At 34.2% G+C, this 20,250-nt stretch overlaps 1 protein-coding gene across 1 annotated transcript in view; it reads left to right on the top strand.

The window, feature by feature from the left end:
* Positions 1-12,615, top strand: part of LOC148944956 (uncharacterized) — an 82,517-nt gene extending 69,902 nt beyond the window's left edge. The window contains exons 9-10 of the mRNA XM_089099250.1: positions 4,104-4,258; positions 12,455-12,615. Of these exons, the coding sequence (XP_088955376.1) occupies positions 4,104-4,258; positions 12,455-12,538 (239 nt within the window). The 3' untranslated portion in view covers positions 12,539-12,615. The remainder of the gene's footprint in view (positions 1-4,103; positions 4,259-12,454) is intronic.
* The last annotated feature ends 7,635 nt before the right edge of the window (positions 12,616-20,250 follow it).

The following is a 20,250-nucleotide window of genomic DNA, read 5'->3' as shown; positions in this document are numbered from 1 at the left end:
GCATTATGTGGGGATTTAGTATTACTAGATAATACTTAAAAATAAATTAACGCTGATAAAGGTTTTTCGAACCAAGTTTCACCGTTTCAACCCTCTTCTTACATAGTACAAGTTTTGCTTTAAAATGAATGGAAAACTCAGAAGAGTCATGTATATATGCATTATGTGGGGATTTAGTATTACTAGATAATACTTAAAAATAAATTAACGCTGATAAAGGCTTTTCGAACCAAGTTTCACCGTTTCAACCCTCTTCTTATATAGTACAAGTTTTGCTTTAAAATAAATGGAAAACGCAGAAGAGTCATGTATATATGCATTATGTGGGGATTTAGTATTACTAGATAATACTTAAAAATAAATTAACGCTGATAAAGGTTTTTCGAACCAAGTTTCACCGTTTCAACCCTCTTCTTACATAGTACAAGTTTTGCTTTAAAATGAATGGAAAACTCAGAAGAGTCATGTATATATGCATTATGTGGGGATTTAGTATTACTAGATAATACTTAAAAATAAATTAACGCTGATAAAGGTTTTTCGAACCAAGTTTCACCGTTTCAACCCTCTTCTTACATAGTACAAGTTTTGCTTTATAATGAATGGAAAACTCAGAAGAGTCATGTATATATGCATTATGTGGGGATTTAGTATTACTAGATAATACTTAAAAATAAATTAACGCTGATAAAGGTTTTTCGAACCAAGTTTCACCGTTTCAACCCTCTTCTTACATAGTACAAGTTTTGCTTTAAAATGAATGGAAAACTCAGAAGAGTCATGTATATATGCATTATGTGGGGATTTAGTATTACTAGATAATACTTAAAAATAAATTAACGCTGATAAAGGCTTTTCGAACCAAGTTTCACCGTTTCAACCCTCTCCTTACATAGTACAAGTTTTGCTTTAAAATGAATGGAAAACTCAGAAGAGTCATGTATATATGCATTATGTGGGGATTTAGTATTACTAGATAATACTTAAAAATAAATTAACGCTGATAAAGGCTTTTCGAACCAAGTTTCACCGTTTCAACCCTCTTCTTACATAGTACAAGTTTTGCTTTAAAATGAATGGAAAACTCAGAAGAGTCATGTATATATGCATTATGTGGGGATTTAGTATTACTAGATAATACTTAAAAATAAATTAACGCTGATAAAGGTTTTTCAGAACCAAGTTTCACCGTTTCAACCCTCTCCTTACATAGTACAAGTTTTGCTTTTAAAATGAATGGAAAACTCAGAAGAGTCATGTATATATGCATTATGTGGGGATTTAGTATTACTAGATAATACTTAAAAATAAATTAACGCTGATAAAGGCTTTTCGAACCAAGTTTCACCGTTTCAACCCTCTTCTTATATAGTACAAGTTTTGCTTTAAAATAAATGGAAAACGCAGAAGAGTCATGAATCATGGCTTTTTATCAAAATTATTGGCTAAAATAGGCTACAGCTAACCATAACACTTCTTATTGACCGGCAGTTTGGTAACTTAAGGAAACCTTCCACCACCCATTACCTTGTGCACTTAATGCATACCATCGTAAGTAACCTTGATAAACCAAATGTTTGGCTGAACCTTGTCTTAGTTGATTTCCAAAAAGCTCTTGACCTGGTTGACCACACAATCCTAATTCGCTCACAACTGGTTAATTTTGAACTTGTTCCGTTGCCAGAAAATATTCTTATATCTTTTCTTTCGAATATATATGAAACTGTTGAATGTAAAAAAATTTTCCCTAACCTCCTGTTTCTATATACTGGAGTCCTTCAAGGAACTTTTAATTTTAGTTACAGTTAATGATAGTGGTAGGGATTTTCCCCGAAGATGGAAATACATGGATTACTTGTTAACCTTTGAAGTTTGCAACTGGAATGCTAAAGGTAATCCCTTCGGAGTCCTCACCCACACTTCAGTTGGAGTTAAGAACCTAAATATGAAAGTACATCCCACCAAATAAAATATAATGACGATAAGTTTTTTTAAATCCACTCCCGCATTTGACTCGAATCCACCCAAAATGCGTGTGAAGCTTTTTAAAGTTTTTGTTATAGCCATTTTAAACATCTTTAGGTGAGGTGAGCGAGTTTCTTAAATTGTCCAAAAATTGAACGCTTTATAACCTACTTCGAAAATTTCGAGAAAATTTAGTTACCTCCGAGTGCAGTCCCTCAGTGTCTATTTATCATTTATCAGGCCACTATTAGAATATACAACTATAGTCTAGAAGGTACATTTTCAAGCAAACTTAGTGAAAAAATTAAGTCAGTCCAAATGCGTTCACTCAGTATCATGAACAAAGAGAGCAGAATTTCATACTCCTTCCTCCTTAAATCTGTTTGCATTATAGCATTAAAAAAAAGGAATGCAGAAATTTGTTTGCGTTTTGCTAAGTCTACAAAAGAAATTCCTTGTACTGAGGAAACTTACCCGTACGTGCATAACCAAAATAGTGCCTATCTCCCTCGCTTTGCGTCCTTAGTAATTCTAACATATTTAACTGTCAACGCTATTACTTATATGTACCGGAAACGTTTTATCTGTTTGATAATGGCATACCTCAACACTTTTCCAACAATACCCTGTACCAGACTTATCTCTCCCGTACCTTACTTTATCTGTTGTGCATTCTCAAATTAACAATGTGTCATTTTTTTCTCTTTATCTTTGTCATTTTTTTTTAACTTTTGTAGATAATTATTTATCTTGAGTTTCTTTTCTGACCTTTAATTTAAATTTTTTTCCTTTAATCGAATTCCTGTCTTGAATTGTAAATATTTCTTTTGACAACTAATTTGTCTTCATTTTAAGCATTTTTTCTTTAATATTATGCATTTGACCTGGAATATGATTTTAGCAATGTTTTTCTTCTTAACTGTCATTATCTTTTATCCCTCACCCCTTCTTCTCCTATTTTTCTGTTTCTAATCTAGCCATTTGTTAAATTATTATTAACCATTTTGATGCTTGATAGATGCTTCTTTTATTGTTGTGTTAATTGTTTCTTCGTTTTGCTTTGTCTATTTTTTTTTATATATGAAGTGAATTCAGCTCTATTAGAGCTTGTGATAGCCTTTGGAAAATAAATATTATCTTATCTTATCTCATAACACCTGAGTCATTTACCAATAACCGTTTGTAAAGTTTTCTATGTTTAATTCTGGTTAAACAGATTTTGTTCAATTCTCATACAGAATTTCATGCTTGACCAGTCACAGTAATGCAGGGCTCTCACAGCGCCACCAAAGTTGATAAGGTGTTCCATTAAATTGTGCCTTATAAAGTTTATTCCGCTCACACAAGAATTTCATCTTTTTGACTTCCCAGGATTTTTCCAAATTATTAAATTAATCAGACGTAGAGCTGAGAAAACCATCTTTTTAAGCATTTTTTTCCTTTTAAAATGTAAGGTTTAGACGGAAGTATATTATTTAGTCACATCATTATTCCTTTAAAAGGCAAAATATTTAAAAAAAAGTGTACTCTATAATATGCAAAGACACTTATTTGTGCGTGGTTTATTTAAAATTTCCTTCATCTCTTCTTCTATTCGCTGAACTTTACGGAGTTTCTTTAAAAAACTTAAATAAAGTACAACTGTTTTCTGACAGAAATAAAGTAAACAAAGCTGTGTCAGGAAAAGGATCTATCCACTTTTTGGATAGCCTTATTAACTTTATTGACGCCATGGGAGCCCCTCATAAGGACTTTGGGTACATTTTGAATTTTGAAAATTTTTTAACTTCGTAATGAAATATCCTAATCTACTGGCTAGATTAGATTCAAAATGTAAAAGTAGAGCAATAACTAAAAATACCTTTACTAAATTAATTAAAATAATTAGATAACTGAAGTTAATAAATTAATTAGAAATGTCTATTAACAACTGGTTGAAACACCTTAAGTAACTCTGTTTAAACAAAGTATTTGGCAATTTAACTATTTATTTAGCCACCGCAGTTAAAATCCATAAAAAATAGGACCGTTCATGAATTTAAATATTTTACATAAAGGACTATACTATGACTTACTAAAAAGTTATCTTATTTAATCTCTATTATTATGTCTCATGCAAAATTCTTTTGTGGTTTTAGTTGTTGATTCAGCACCATCTACACCGAGGACTACCACACTTGGATCTGGAACCGGAAGTCCATACAATTGTCCATACGCTAACGGATTTTTCCCCATTCCTGATTATTGTGGACCAGACTACCTTTCATGCGTGGATAGTATTGCATATGTCCAGGTATAGCTTTTGTGTTGTCATTCGATGATCTGTACATAATATTACCGACACCCGAAAATACCATTAAAATTGAGCTTTACATTTTGCCGTTGTCTATATGCTAAATTGTTAACTAAGAAAAGTAATAAAAGTGTACAGCCAGTCAAAGAAACAAGTTTCGGTTCAGATGATTTTTGATGGGTCTATGGGGTTGCATGTTGTAAGCATGGATTCTTATTTATGTCTGCAAATCTCGGAGTGCTGTAAACACCAAAAACACTACTTAAAGCCGTATCCATCTTATGGTGTCAATCCAAGAAAATAAGGAAGGAAGGAGGGGGCACAATTTTAGTTTTCAAAACCTGGGGGATTCATTTCAATCTGTTTCCGATGAAAATCCCCAAAAAATGTTTTTTTCAATGAAAAATAAAGTGAAAGGAATTTTTCAAATTAATGGGTGGGGGTGGGGGGGGGGGCTATGGAATATTTTCTCCCTAATTGACGCTACTGTCTCCATGTGTTTTTGCTTGTCTGCAGAATATTTATGTCAGCTACAGGCCCGTTTACTATAACAACCTAAATTTTCTCCTTAGGTTTCTAAATTTTCCACCTAGGTTTCTAAATTGTATATTAAGGGTTCAATAATGTATACTTACGGTTTAAATATTTTTTAATTAGGTTTCAATATTTTCTACTTAGGGTTAGATATTGTATCCCTAGGGTTCAATTTTGGATTATTAGGGTTCAATATTTTCTACTAAGGTTTAAATATTTTCTACTTAGGTTTCTAAATTTTTCACTTACGGCTTTCTAAATTTTCTACTTAGGTCTCCAAATTTTCTTCTCAGGTTTCTCAAATTTTCACTTAGGGTTCTAAACTTTCTACCTAGGCCTCTCAAATTTTCCACTTAGGTTTCCAAATCTTCCACTTAGGTTTCTCAAACTTTCTTCACTTACGGCTCTCTAAACTTTTCACTCAGGGTCTCCAACTCTGTCTACCTAGGTTTCAAAATTTTCTCTCTTAGGTTTCTAAATTTTCACTTAGGCTTTCTAAATTCTTCTACTTACGGTCTTCCAAATTTTCTACTCATGATTTCAAATTTTCTACTTAGGTTTCTAACCTTTCACTCAGGTTTCCAAATTTTCACTTCAGGTTCCAAATTTTCTACTCAGACTTTCTAAATTTTCTACTTAGGTTTCTAAATTTTCTACTCACGGTTCTCTAAATTCTCTCCTTAGGTCTCAAATCTTCTACTTAGGTTTCCAACCTTCATTGGCCTCTAAACTTTTCTACTCAGGTTTCTAAATCTCTTCAATCTCAGGTTTCCAAACTCTTCACTTACGGTTTCCTAAATCTTCACCTAGGTTTCAAACTCTTCACTTAGGTCTCTAAACTTTCACTTAGGTTTCTAAATCCTTTCTACTTAGGTTTCCAAACTTTCTACTTAGGTTTCTAAATCTTTCTACTCACAACTTTCTAAATCTTTCACTTAGGTTTCTAAACTTTCAGCACTTCAGGGTTATAAATTGTCTACTAAGGGTTCAAAATTTTCTACTTAAGTTTATAAATTTTATTCTTAGGGTTAAAAATTTTATCACTACGAGTTATAAATTTGATCATTAGGGTTCAAAATTTTCTTCTAACGGTTTATATATTTTATACTTAGTTTTAAATATTTTATAATTGGGTTTCTAAATTTTTTATTTAGGGTTAAATATTTTCTACTTACGGTTTATAAATTTTCTACTTACGGTTTCTAAATTTTCTACTTACGGATTTAAATTGTCTACTTAGGTTTCTAAATTTTCTACTTAGGTTTCTAAACTTTTCTACTTACGGTTTCTAAATCTTTATACCTTACAGTTTCTATATTTTCTCCTTAGGGTTCAAAATTTTCTACTTAGGTTTCTAAATTTGCTATTAAAGTTTCAAAATTGTCTTCTAAGGTTTCTAAATTTTTTACTTAACGTTCAAAATTTTCTACTTACGGTTTCGAAATTTTATACTTAGGGTTCTAAATTTGCTACTTAGGTTTCAAAATTTTCTTCTAAGGTTTCTAAATTTTCTACTTAGCTTTCTAAATTTTCTACTTACGGTTTCTAAATTTTCTACCTACGATTTCTAAATTTTCTACTTAGGTTTCTAAATTTCTACTTAGGTTTCGAAATTTTCTACTTAGGGTTCTAAATTTTCTACTTAGGTTTCTAAATTTTCTACTTAGGTTTCTAAATTTTCTACTTAGGTTTCAAAATTTTCTACTTATGGTTTCTAAGTAGGGGTCTTTTCTTCATTGGCAGAATACGGAACAAATTTGCGTGAAGCTTTTGCGTGAAGATTTCTTATGGCCACAAAGGGCTCTTATGTACGTCCACCAAGACCTTAGAAAACTCTAAATACTATTTAAAACGATCGATATACGTACATTCTTGTGGGCAGAATACGCCTTATTTAGAAAGATATCAGATAAAATATAAATAAAGATCACAATATAAAAATACAACTAATTTTATACACTTTTCTTACCGAAAATGCAAGTAATTTCATGTCTCTATATTTAGTTTTATCAACACATATAGTCTAATAATATAACGCCTTTAATGTCAAACTAATTCCCTCAAGATGATTTCAGTGCAATATAGGTTAATAATAATAATAACTATTATTATTATTTTTTTTACCCACACTATACAAAGGTATAATACGTGGAGTAACGCGAAGAAAAACACATAAAAATACAACGTAAATCAATATAGAAATCAAAGGAAAGCAGTTACAGAGTAACACAAAATCTGTAAAAGACACTAAGACAAAAGAGAAATAACATAAAAGGAGCGGAAAAAGAAGAAGAGAAAAAAATGATTCACAACTTGCAGAATCTATTAAAGCAGTAACATAGAGAAATATGGACGCAAGCTGTATTTATTGTTATCATTATTTGATTTTACTCACTCTTTACAATACTAAAAATTGTGGAGTAACCAAAGAGAGAAAAAACAAACAAACGAATTAAGGAAAAATAACTTACGACAGAAAAAACCTGATAAGGTGGTGGTGCGAAGAAAAACAGATACATGCACTATTTGAAAGCTTTCTTTGTAGTTCTTCCACTTTTACAGTAATATCAGGAACAAGAAATTTATTAATAAGAACCCGGTTTTAGTCCAAGGTGGAAAAAACAACAAAAATTTAGAAAATCTAAAATAATTAGTCCGGATTGTTTTTCATTCTTTTTTCTTAAGAGTAGAAAAAATAAATAAGGTGAAACATGGTAATTATTTAGAAGATTCGCCCAGTTTTATTCCCATTATCAGGAAATCCTAATTTTTGAAGTTAAATTAATATAAGCTATGGAATAATCCTTGAATTAAAATATAGTCAATTTCTTCTTTCTTTTAAGACAACAATTTTTTACTAGATACTTTTATTGAAGTTTGTTCGCCCGAAGCGGTTTATTTAACATTTTGTAGTCAGCATTTGGTCTTGTAGTTAATTTGCAATATTCAATATTAATTAATTTACAATATTTCGTCAATTCAATTGTAATATTTCGTTTACAATAAAATTTCGTCAATTCAATTTCAATTTTCAAGAAACAATCAGTTTTCATTAAACGTTTTTATTTCAATTTGTTTTTCCGAAAGGCTTATTTAATGCCTCTTGATCAAGATTTCATTTTGTAGTCCATTAGTAATATTGAAGATTCAAAAAGAACATAAATAAAATAGATCCTTTAAATGATATATTGTTAATTCTATTTTATAATTAAAAAGGCTATTAGTTTCTGCTAAACGGTTTTATTTAACTTTTCTTTGCTAAGGAAGTTTGTCTAACATCTTATAATCCATTCACAATATTGAATATTGCCACAATAAATCAATGCATAAGAGTAACTGAGTCTAAGTAAGGTCATTGAGGAGGAAGTTTATTCCTCCGCCACTATTTGGAGATCTCTAGTGCCACTAGAGTAATCTGGTGGTGCCAGCAGTATAAAAGTAAAATCGATGCCGTTACTGGCTTATGTTAGAGAACAGTATTGTAGCAACTGGTCCACTGTCTCTCGTGTACTATTCTGCTCTCAATGTTCGTAAGCCGATTTACCTGCAGGCTCCTCCCCGACACCCCTACTGTAAATCTTCTAGCCCTACCTTGCCATAATCATAAATAACGCGCCATGGATTTTCACACGCTCCGTCCTTGCCGATTTCTGAAAACTGTTAGGGATATGCCACTTGTAATTCTTGCCAAGGTGAATCTCCAGTATTTTCTTGGGGGGGGGGGGTTAAGAGGGGTCTATATGCAGAGAGTCAAGGGGTATTAGAAATATTTGATTTTTTTCTTCATATTATTAGGGGGCAGCTCCCCTGCCCCCCTCAAAACGACGCCCCTGCTTCCAGCGATATGCCACGCTAACTAGCCCAAGACACCACGCAAAGGGCCACATGCATTAAGCTCCACAAAATTCTCTTCCTTTCCCTCAGGAAAGATATCTTTCGTAGTACAAGACTTTCTTCCTGTACTACCAATCTAGTCTCGGTCTGTCTAAACTTTAGACCCTCCCTAGGCAAAATAAGTCAGAGTAAAAATATAAGAAAAAAAGTTTACTATTTACATTACAACGTTTCCCTTCAAACTCAGAAACAATATTAAATTAGAAATTAACACGGCCCTCAGTTAGCAGTCTCTCGAGCAGAGGTGCGTAGCCTTTGATCAAGGGACAAAGGAAAATTCAAATGGTATATTTCCTAGAACCCTTTGCAGCATTGCAGCCATGTCTTTGTACATTTTACCTGCGTGAGTCATCGCTCACCTGCATTTTTAGACTTTGATTAATTAGCAAATCTTTCAAGGCCTCTCATAGTAATTTCAAAGCATATTGCAATTAAAGAAAAATGAAGTTAAGTTTACAAAAAGGGAATTTATCTGATAAAAAGGGACCAAAGGTCTCAATAATAGATGATTCTTTTTCTTTTTGAAAAAGATGATCATTTTTGGCCATACCCTTCTATTTAGTTTTATTTGTTCAAAAAAAACTTATTTAGGGCCTTGTAATAAATATTTCGTCGTTCAGTTCATTTAATTGTATTTAATATCATAAAAATATATCCAATTAATAGTCAACTCCATTTCATTTTACAAGAAACAATCGCTTTTTATTGAAATTATTTGAAAAAACTACGTTTTCTAAAGAGTTAAAGAGGCTGAGTTACAAGGTCGAACCTTAAAACGTACAGGGATTAGGAGGCACAGTTGGGGGGCTGTCGCCCCCAAACGCCCCACTTTCGCAGCCTTTAAATAAAAAAAAAAAGTTTTTTTAAACTGAAAGTAAGGAGCGACATTAAATCTTAAAACGAACAGAAATTATTCCGTATATGAAAGGGTCTGTGCCCTCCTCAACGCCTCGCTCTTTACGCTAAAGTTTTTATTGTTTAAAAAAAAGAGTTGTGAGAAAGTCAGGTTTATTACTTATTATTGCTTGACTAACTGTTAGCTGTTAGCCCCCAACTGTGCCTTTTAATCCCTGTACGTTTTAAGGGTCGACCTTGTAACTCAGCCTCTTTAACTCTTTAGAAAACGTAATTTTTTTCAAATAATTTAAAAAAGAAACTGAGTTTCTTTTTTAAAATTTAAGTTCAGTATATAAAAAATTAGCTTTGACAGTGAATCGAACCCGGGATTTCCGGCTGACAGTCAAGAGTCTCGACCGCTGCACTAAACAGACACAATTATAATTGTTTTTTAGTAAAGTGAATCTATTTTTTAAAGCAAGCAAATCCCCATAAAACTTGATATTTGGTTTTTGGAAAACAGGGAAGGAGTGATCAGATTGAGCTGAAATTTCGAGGATAAGCTTCCAAACCCCAGGAGAAGTTATCCTCTAAATGTCAGCCCGATCAGACAACGTTAAAGGGGGGTTGTGGTGGGATAAATTAACATAGGCTATTATAGGAAAACGAGGTTTTTCGTAAATGTAAATTCGGGGGATAATTTTTTCGGTCTGAAAATATCAAAAGGCCCTAACAGGTCGAATTCTGCTTCGAATGAGTCCTCATTCACCCGGATCAGTTGCCAACTGTGGCCTGTAGGCGTGGATAACATAAAGAGAAATGAATTTTAAGTGGCTATATTTGGTTTTTTGAAAACAGGGAAGGAGTGATCGGATTGAGCTGAAATTTTAAGGACAAGCTTACGGGCCCGCGGAAAGCCTAACCTTTAAATTTCAGCCCAATTGGACAACGTCAAAGGGGGGACTGCGGTAGAAGGGTCAAAACTTCCGGCCCAGTTTACCCCATGAAGACAAAGTCGGAAGAGGATGAAATATTGAGCGTTTCTTAGTTTGAGCTTGGGCTACAAAATGCGATCACCGGCGTCTCTCTGCGGCCTCTGGGACCTGAAATCGCTTAACATTGTGGTGGGTGGCACAAGTGTGCATCCTTGATAAAGTCGGAGGGGGGTGAAATTTTGCACGTTTCTTAGTTTGAGCTTGGGCTACAAAATGCGATTACCGCTGTCTCTCTGCGGCCGCTAGGACCGGAGATCGCTTGTTGGCTCTTATAGGAAAACGAGCCCGCGTTTTCGCGGGCAAGCCCGCTTATAGCGGGTTCTTATAGGAAAACGAGGTTTTTCGTAAATGTAAATTCGGGGGATGATTTCTTCGGTCTGAAAATATCAAAAGGGCCTAACAGGTCGAATTCTGCTTCGAATGAGTCCTCATTCAACCGGATCAGTTGCCAACTGTGGCCTGTAGGCGTGGCTAAGAAAAAAAAGAAATGATGATGAATTTCAAGTGGCTATATTTGGTTTTTTAAAACAGGGAAGGAGTGATCAAATTGAGCTGAAATTTCGAGAATAAATCCCCGGGCCCCACGAGAACTTAACCTCTAAATTTCAGCCCAATCGGACAACATTAAAGGGGGGGTGTGGTGGAAAGGTCGAAACTTCCAGCCCAGTTTACCCCATGAAGATAAAGTTGGAGGAGGATGAAATTTTGCACTTTTCTTAGTTTGAGCTTGGGCTACAAAATGCGATTTCCGCCGTCTCTCTGCGACCTCTAGGACCTGAAATCGCTTAACATTGTGGTGGGTCGCCTCTTTATAGAGGCACAAGTGTGCCTCCTTGATTTTTTTTAATTAAATGTATTTTTCCGAAAGGGTTTATTTACTGCCTTTTGATTGAGATTTCTTTTTGTAGTCTATTAGTAATATTGGATATTGAAACAACACATCAATAAGAGGTCCTGAAAAAATGAATTGTCAATTCTATTTGATACAGAAGCGACAATCAGTTTCTACGGAAAACCGCTATTTGAAGTTGCTTTTCTAAGACAGTTTGTTGAACATCATAGAATATGTTCATAATATTCAATATTGTAGTAATATATCAGTAATAACAATCCTGAAATGAAATATAGTCAAGTGTATTTCTTTTTCAGAAACAGTCTGTTTTTCCAAACACTTTTATTAAACTTAGCCTACCATAGACAGTTTATTTAGCATCATATAATCAATATTTCACACACTTGCCATTTTCCAGTTCAAAGCTCCTTAATAACCGTTCTTTAGATCATCAGAACGTTCGGAGGGTTGTGCAAAGCTGAAATTTAAAAGATTTTTTGGTTTTCCTGCTGAACAACCTAAATTAGTTCTGCTGTAATATTTAAGAGTGAGAAAAGTAAAGGATCGCTTTCCTAAAACTGGGCAGCTTATTACAATGGGTTTTCAATTCACTCTTACAACACTGCCAGTGGAGTAAATAACATTAGAAAAAAGAAGCACGCTAGCAGCTAGAACATTTTAAGTACTCTGAACAATTTACACAATAAAATGTATTAAAAGCAAATTAATATGATAAACAAGACAACGGTGCTTAATTCTGACATGACCGCCAGATCTGATCAAAACAACCATATTACTGGGGGAAATGGACATATTCTCATATAAGCTATATCTTTCAATTTTGAGTGCCACTTTTATGCAAATTCAATATATTAGTCCCAACAATTTTGCAAATAATCTTAGTTTATCCCTCCAAGGTAGGTATATAACCATTTAAAACAAAGAAAATAAACAATTCCTATCATAAAATCACCAGGTGGGAATTATTGTTGGAATTCCGTCGATAGCTAACGTTTAAGAAAGAAATTGTCTATCCTCGCTAAAAAAGATGTAATTTGTCCTAATGTGTTAAGAATTAACAACAGTATTTCTTTTTAATTTTAGACATGCCCAGTTGGATCTGTTTTTAATCCCATAAAATTGTACTGTGATGATCCGGCAAACGTTGACTGTATTTCATTGAGCTGAAAGAGCTGATTCGTCTTGATTTTTTTTCTGTTTATTGTTAATGCCAGTATTGCCGTCATAAATAAAAAATTTCCTCAGTCAAAGTTGTTTTGATTTTGAATTATATTGCTCAGGGCTTGTACTACCAGATGAGAGATATTTGCAACTAACGCAGAAACTACATCAAAGAAGGAATCTTCTCTGAGAGTTGATAGAAATAATGAGTGTTTATTGATAATACGGATGATAACTATCCTCGTCACTGACCTTTACGTATCCTTGAAAACCCACTAAAACATCACTAGTTTAGAAACGAGTGATCATTTATTGATTGTTTCTTTTTTGCTCTTACATATCGTACAAGTCATTGTCTTTTTTTTCCCAGTTTAGTAACATCCAGATGAATTGGATCAGAAGTCCATTCACCTCACAAACTTAGAATACCTCGTTCTATAAGACTTTATCACACGTATTAACCTCCTCTTTCACTCCGGAGCTGAAACTATCCCCAAAGCCCAGGAACAAGTGTTGTAAGTTATGTCCCGGGGGCATATAAGGTCTAAAGTAAGAGATGGTCATATAAACTTCAGAGGTGGCTAATTTGATTAGAAATTGATTTCATCACAATTTTGAGAACGCCATTTTCTTTGAAATAGTCAAATGATCAGATGAAAAACTTTTAGGGTCAACATAATCTCCTAGAGCCTAGGGGAAGGGTTCTAGCCTATGCCCCAGGGGCATATAAGGTTTTATGGAAGAAATGGTTGCATAAAGTTTCTAGGGGACTCAAATGATTAGAAAGCACGAGTTCTAGTTTTCTTTTAAGAGTCAAAAGTGATCCGATGGCAACTAGCTTCCCCCCACCAGCCCTAAGGCCATAAAAGTTCAATGTTTTATTTTTTCCCCACAGGCACTTAATGTGGAATGGTTGATCGTATTAACTTCGGAAGAGGTTCATTTGATAGGAAATTGGAATTTATCGTGTTCTTTTTAATATTAAAAAGTGTTCAGAGAGTAACTTGCCCCCCCCCCCTCATGCTCTGTTTTCCTCAAATGCATCCAATAAAAAATTGAAATACTTCAAAGATCAGATAACGAAAAACACCACCCCTAAGGCCCAGGGACAGGTGTTGTAAGTTATGCCCTGGGGGCATATATGGTTCTTATGGCAGTGGTACTCGTATAAACTTTATTTGATTGGAAATTCTAAGTTCATGTTCACTTTTTAACAGTCAAAAGAGATCGGAGGGCAACTATCCCCTCCCCAGGCCACTTTTTCTCCAAACCTCTACGGTAAAAATTTTTGAATACCCATTTTATTAAAAATAGTTCATACACCAAGTGAAAAAAACTCCGGTGTCGACATACCCCCCCAAAGCCCAGTGGCAAGTGTTTTAAATTATGCCCCAGGGCATGTAAGGTGCTTATGCCAAAAGATGGCTGCATAAACATCGGAGATAGTTCATTTGATTGGAAATTGAAAGTTATAGTTACCTTTTTGAGAATCAAAAGTGATCGGAGAGCATCTACCCCTCTGCCCTCACACCCTCTTTTCCTTAAATGCATCCAATCAATTCTAAATGGTCATTTTCTTGAAACAGTCCAACGATCAGACAACAAAAATTACTGGGTGAATATATCCCCCCTCCCCTATGAGCAAGGGGGAAGGCTTGTAACTTATGCCCTGGCAGCATATAAGGATTTTATGGAAGAGGTGGTCTTGTAAAGGTCGGAGGGGACTCAAATGATTAGAAATTCAAAATTCTACCTCCCTTTTTGAGATTTAAAAGTGATCCGATGGCAACAAGCCCCCCACCAATCCTCTCTTCCCAAATGCGTCCGACCTTTTGTTCAATAAAGGCCAAAGATCACATAACAGAAACTCCAGGGATAACACAGCCCCTTACAACCCGGGGCAAGTGTTGCAAATTATGGCCCGGGGTCACATAAGATTCTTATGAAATGGATGGTAGTATAAACTTTGGAGGGGGTTCATTCGATTTTAAATCAGAATATCTAGTACTATCTTCAAGAATCAAAGGTGATTGTAGGGCAACTAGCCTCTCCCCCCAACGTCCTTTTGCCCCAAATGCATACGATCAAAATTTTTAGATATAAATTTTGTTCTAAATAGTTTAAAGATAAAACGACAAAAAATCTGGAGTCGACACAACCCCTCCAGAGCCATGGGGCAGGTGTTGTATGTTACGCCCGTGGGCATATAGGGTTCTTATGTGAGGGGTGGTCGTATAAACTTCAGAGGTAAGATATCCATTTTGTCCAAAATAGATCAAAGATCATAAAATAAAGGCTCCAGGGTGTACACAACCCCCCAGAACCCAGTGGCAAGAGTTGTAGCTTTTACACGGGGTGCATATAAGGTTTTTATTGAAGGAATGGTCGTAAAAAATTCATAGGGGGCTCATTATATTGTTATGTATCAATTCTAATACTTGGCCAACCTACCCCAGACTCCAGGTGGGCGTACCTCTCCAGAAGCTAACACACAATTATTTGTCCAATTTGAGAGTCATAGCTACTTCCGCCGTTCGCCTATGCCGTTTACCAAAACACTTGGAAAACTAAACACTGGGGGTCTCCCCGCTTGACTTGCAAGTCCAGGGAACTTTTCTGTGATATGTCAATCCTAAAACACGGTAGTCTGCGTGACACTCTAAGCTGGAAAGCCTATTAGGCTTAGGTACCTTGTTCGCCTGTGAGTCCAAGCAAATTCAGTCCCCCCCCTTTGCATACAAGTCTAGTCGACATTGTTCGTTATGAGTCAAACCAAAAATCCTCCCTTCGTTCTATGACTATCTACCTTATTTCTACCCTGGGATGGATGGATGGGTCATAGACAATATTTAACATTAAGTGAAATTGACCACGTTTTACATACTTTCCTGAAAAAAGCTTGTGCCAGCTTTGCCTCTCACTCAGACTACCTGTCTTGGCTTTGTCTCCAATTAGCTAATGGGTTGATGGTAACTTGATTTTATAATACTTGATTTTAGTTTTGGAGTAATGCTAGGATATTTCCCTCTTCCCGAAGCTTTGCAAATTTCCCCAAAAATCTAACAAAAACGGAGCGGTAAAAATGCTTGGGCCTAGAAGCGTCAAAGCTTTAAATATGGCCCTGAGTGAAACAAAATCTTGAGCTGTTGAACTTTCTGCAATTACTATCATTATATATCAAATATTCAGTTTAATTTTATTAGTTCTTACCAAGACTGTGAGTTTATTTTTAAACGAAATGTTGTTTCGAAAAAGTTGAAATTTTGGCAATCAGAAACGAACAGAAATTAATTTAAAAATCGATCCAAAATAGAAATCTCTTTAAGAAAGTGAAGACAATATTAGACTTAAAATCAGAAGAAATAGAAACCAACAATATTTTAAACTCAAAACGAACAGAAATTACTATTAAAGAATGAATGAAACCCAAAACGAACAAAAATTAAATAAATAATAATAGCGTAAAAATATGCAACAGGTACTAATATAAATGAATAAATAAATCTTAAAATGAGTAAAGCTTAAATTGAATATGGAAATCAAGCTTAAAAATATTTTGCCATTGAAGTATAAATGAAAAAAAACTACTGTGTCATTGGCGCTTTACTGAAAACGAATTATATTACAAATATTTTCTTTTATACTTATTACAACACTGAAATGAACCTAAAACTACAGTGAAATTGAATCTTAACAGATGAGCTTTCAACCATTAATATCATTATATATCAAATATTCACTTTAATTTTATTAGCTCTTTTAAAGACTGTTCAAAACAAATATATTTTCATTACAAACAAAAGTTTGGATACTGAACCCTTCCACAACTGCAAAAGTTCAAAGCCTACTGCCTCATTGACGCTTCACTGAAAACGAATTATATTACAAATATTTTCTTTTCCAGTTCTTACAGCATTGAAAATAAAAATAAAATTACAGTAAAATAAATTCTTGAAATGATGGATCTTTCAACAATTAATATCATTATGTATCAAATATTCAGTTTGATGTTGTCTATATTTTCCAAAACTGTTGAAGACGCATATAGTTTTTAGAAAAGAGCCAATGACGCAGTAGGTTTTAGACTTTTATAGTTGGAGAACTCTTTCTCTAACCCAAACTCGATACCTAAACTGTTTTTTGTAGTGATTCTTGTTCGTTTCAAGCTTGATTTGCATATTCAATTTAAGTTTCACTCGTTTTAAGATTTATTTATTCATTTACATTAATATCTATTGTATGTTTCTTTATATTGATTGTTTATTTAATTTCTGTTCGTTTTAAGTTTCATTTATACTTCAAGAGTAAAACATTTTTTTTCGTTTTAAGCTTGATTTCCATATTCAATCTAAGCATTACTCGCTTTAAGATCTATTTATTCATTTAGTAAAATTAGTAGAATTATATATTCAGTAAAATTGAATTTTAACTGAAGAGTTTTCAACCATTAATATGATTATATACAAAATATTCACTTTAATTTTATTAGCTCTTTCAAAGACTGTTCAAAACAAATATATTTTCACTACCAACAAAAGTTTGGATATTCCACCCTTCCACAACTACAAATATTCAAAACCTACTGCCTCATTGGCACTTCACTGAAAATGAATTATATTACAAATGTTTTCTTTTGCAGTTATTACAGCATTGAAAATGAAAAAAAAAAATACAGTGAAGTAAAATCTTTAACTGATTATCTTTCAAGAATTGATATCATTATATATCAAATATTCAGTTTGATTTCATTTGTGCTTTCCAAGACTGTTCAAGACACATATAGTTTTCAGTAAAGCGCCAATGACGCAGTAAGTTTTAGACTTTTACAGTGAGAGAAGGAGGCAAAATCTAAAGTCTTGTTTGTAGTGATTTGTGTTTGTTTCAAGCTTGATTTGCATATTCAGCCTATGTTTCACTCGTTTCAAGATTTATTCATTCATTTATATTAGTGCCTATTGTATGTTTGGCTGCTATGATTATTGAATTTCTGTTCGTTTTACACTTCGTGTAATACAATGAAACTTCAACTGGAGGAATTTTGAGTCCTTGAAGTTCAGACAATTTTTGTAATCTTATTTCTGTACCTTTTTTAATATGACTTTTAAAGCCTCTTATACCTCTAACAAAAATACCAATTCGAAAACATCCTCATCCTTTAAAGAAAATCTTTCAGGAATTCTTTCACTCTCAAGGACTGAACACGCATAATTGTTTTTCGGCACTGATTTCAGCAGCTTAGTGGGCAAACGGTAGCAGCACAAAAGCAATGTCCTTTGTGGGAGGTTTTCAAAACTAAACATCATGGAAACCAATAGTCAATTGCGGTTTATCAATAGCTGTTTGATTGATTCATGAGTTCTCAAAATTATAAACATGTTTTCTGTCAGCATACTTACATCTGTTTTAGTTAGATACCCTTTGCTTTGATTTCTTCTTTCTTTTACTTGTTTTTGATGATCAGGATGAAATCGTGATCAGGCACCGAAACCTAACAAATTTTTTAGAGCTCGAACCACTGCCAATTTCCTAACAATCTGTTTCCGATTTGGCAAATCAGTGCCTAAAGAATTTTCGTGCTGTCCAGTTTCACGAATTCGCATCCTTTTAGAAAAAAAGTCTAGCAGTGTGGAAAACGCTGGCACTGTCGAGATGATTACTTATACTACAATAAAAATAAATACCTCAAGCTGCAGATGATGAATTCAAGGCTCTATTGACCTAGTTAAATTGTAAATAGAATTTGTCTACCTTTTAAAATTGGAAATATAGGGAATATTTATAGAATCACAATGAAATTAGCATGACCAACACATACTCACTTCCACACGGATACCCAAGTAACAACTGTGAGATTTGAATGTAATGCAAAATTTTTTATAGCATCAAGATGACCTAGCGTCTTCTGGATATGAGCAGCTGTGTTGCCACTTATACAGCATTTTCCGGTAAAATACCGGAATTTGGAGAGAAATGCCGCACTTTTTTCTGATTATACCGCATACCGCAATTATACAACGAAATGACTTTTATCCGTGTATTTATACCACGAAATGACTTTTATCATTGAATTTATACTAAGTTATGTCACCGTACGGAAAAAGGGAACAGTTTCCTCTGTGCTGCTAATGAAATATATAGGTTACTGCATAGGCTACTGCATGGGTTAAAGGTTACTGGATAGGTTACTCCAGAAGTCGAAAGAATTCAAACTAGCAATTAATGTGCTCCCAAGAGCAAATATTTTATATATCAGTCAGGTGCCAGAATGAAAGTAATTTTCAACCATTAATATGGTAAAGGTGCAAAGAAACTGCAAATCAGAGTGAATACTAAAAAAAGAAAAAAGAAATAAAAGAAAACAATAGTACGAGACAAATATCACCAAAACGAATGAGATCAAATAAGAACGTCAATTATAAATAAATCAAAGATAAAATATGAACAAAATCAAACAAAGCAAAAGCAAATTCAAACATACATCAACAGATTCATACACAATTATATATATAAAAAAAAAGAAAAAAAGAAAAAAAAACAAAAAAGAATGAAAAAAAATCAACAACAGACGAAGTTATTGCACTAGAAGTGGGCCTAGCTCACGACCAGCTACTTTTTTATTATGTTTTTCAATAACTCGAGCGATAGCTTTTTCTGGGTCTGCAATTTTGTATGTTTTAACTATAGGTGAATTTCTGTGGCAAGGTGGTGGACGTAATAAATATTTTACAAAACGAAAAACAGCAAACGGATTTTTGACTTTTCAAATCTTGTAAATAATTTCCAAAATGGGGCGATGTACAATATATTGGGTAGGGCTACTGCATTCAACAGGCTAGCTAAGAGATGACGATTGAAGCGGAACTTGCAAGTGACAATAGAGGCGTAAGATGCTGAAATTTGACGGTTAAGATGCTCGATGATAAGAGATCTAGTGTGAAGTAAAGAGGACCTGATGGGGAGGCCTAAGTATACTATATGATCAGCAGGCTGAACTGTTAACCTCCCAAGTGCTATTGAAGGGGAGTAGGACACTTCCAGTTGAAAAGAAATATTTTGGACTTCGTCAAATTGAACTAAAGCCCAACCTTGAGTTATTCATCTTGAAGGATAGCAAAAATTTCACTGATCCGCGGTAGCTTACGACTGAGATTCAAAATATCATCCGCGTAGCACACAAACGACGGAATAGTAGATGCCAAAATTAAAGAGCAGGGGCATTGGTCTTGAGCCTCAAGGACGTAATCATTGAAAAAACTGGGGGAAGAAACTGCACTTTGTCGAGCACCCTTTAAGATTGATATGAGCCTTTTCTTAGGAATCGGAGGCAAACTTTTATCTGGCGGAAGTTAAAGTCGAATGGATAACCGTTTATACATATCCCTAAGTGTACAAATTACATCTTGATTCAGTCCACGCCTAACAGCTTTAAGAAACATTGCAGAGTGAATGAGTGAGTCAAATGCGCGTCTTACGTCGTAGCCAGCCAGAACTAGACTTTCTCCCGCAAAACCGACATCAATAAGATCGTTTGCCACTACAGTGAGAGCGTCAGCACAGCCAGTTCCTCGTTTGAAGCCAAATTGTTGTGGGGGTGTATAGCAATTTACTTCGAGTTCGTCCCTAAAGAGTAGCTCAAAGAGCTTACAAATAGAGGTTGCAACGCTGATGGGTCGAAACGAGGTACAATGAGGTACTGCTTTTCCCTTCTTAGGGATAGG

The sequence above is a fragment of the Artemia sp. Qi Xiang Cuo genome, chromosome 13, assembly GCF_049724085.1.
Source record: "Artemia sp. Qi Xiang Cuo chromosome 13, ASM4972408v1, whole genome shotgun sequence".
Classification (NCBI taxonomy): domain Eukaryota; kingdom Metazoa; phylum Arthropoda; class Branchiopoda; order Anostraca; family Artemiidae; genus Artemia; species Artemia sp. Qi Xiang Cuo.
The sequence above is the reverse complement of the archived record's forward strand: the minus strand, read 5'-3'. Positions and strand labels throughout refer to the sequence as shown.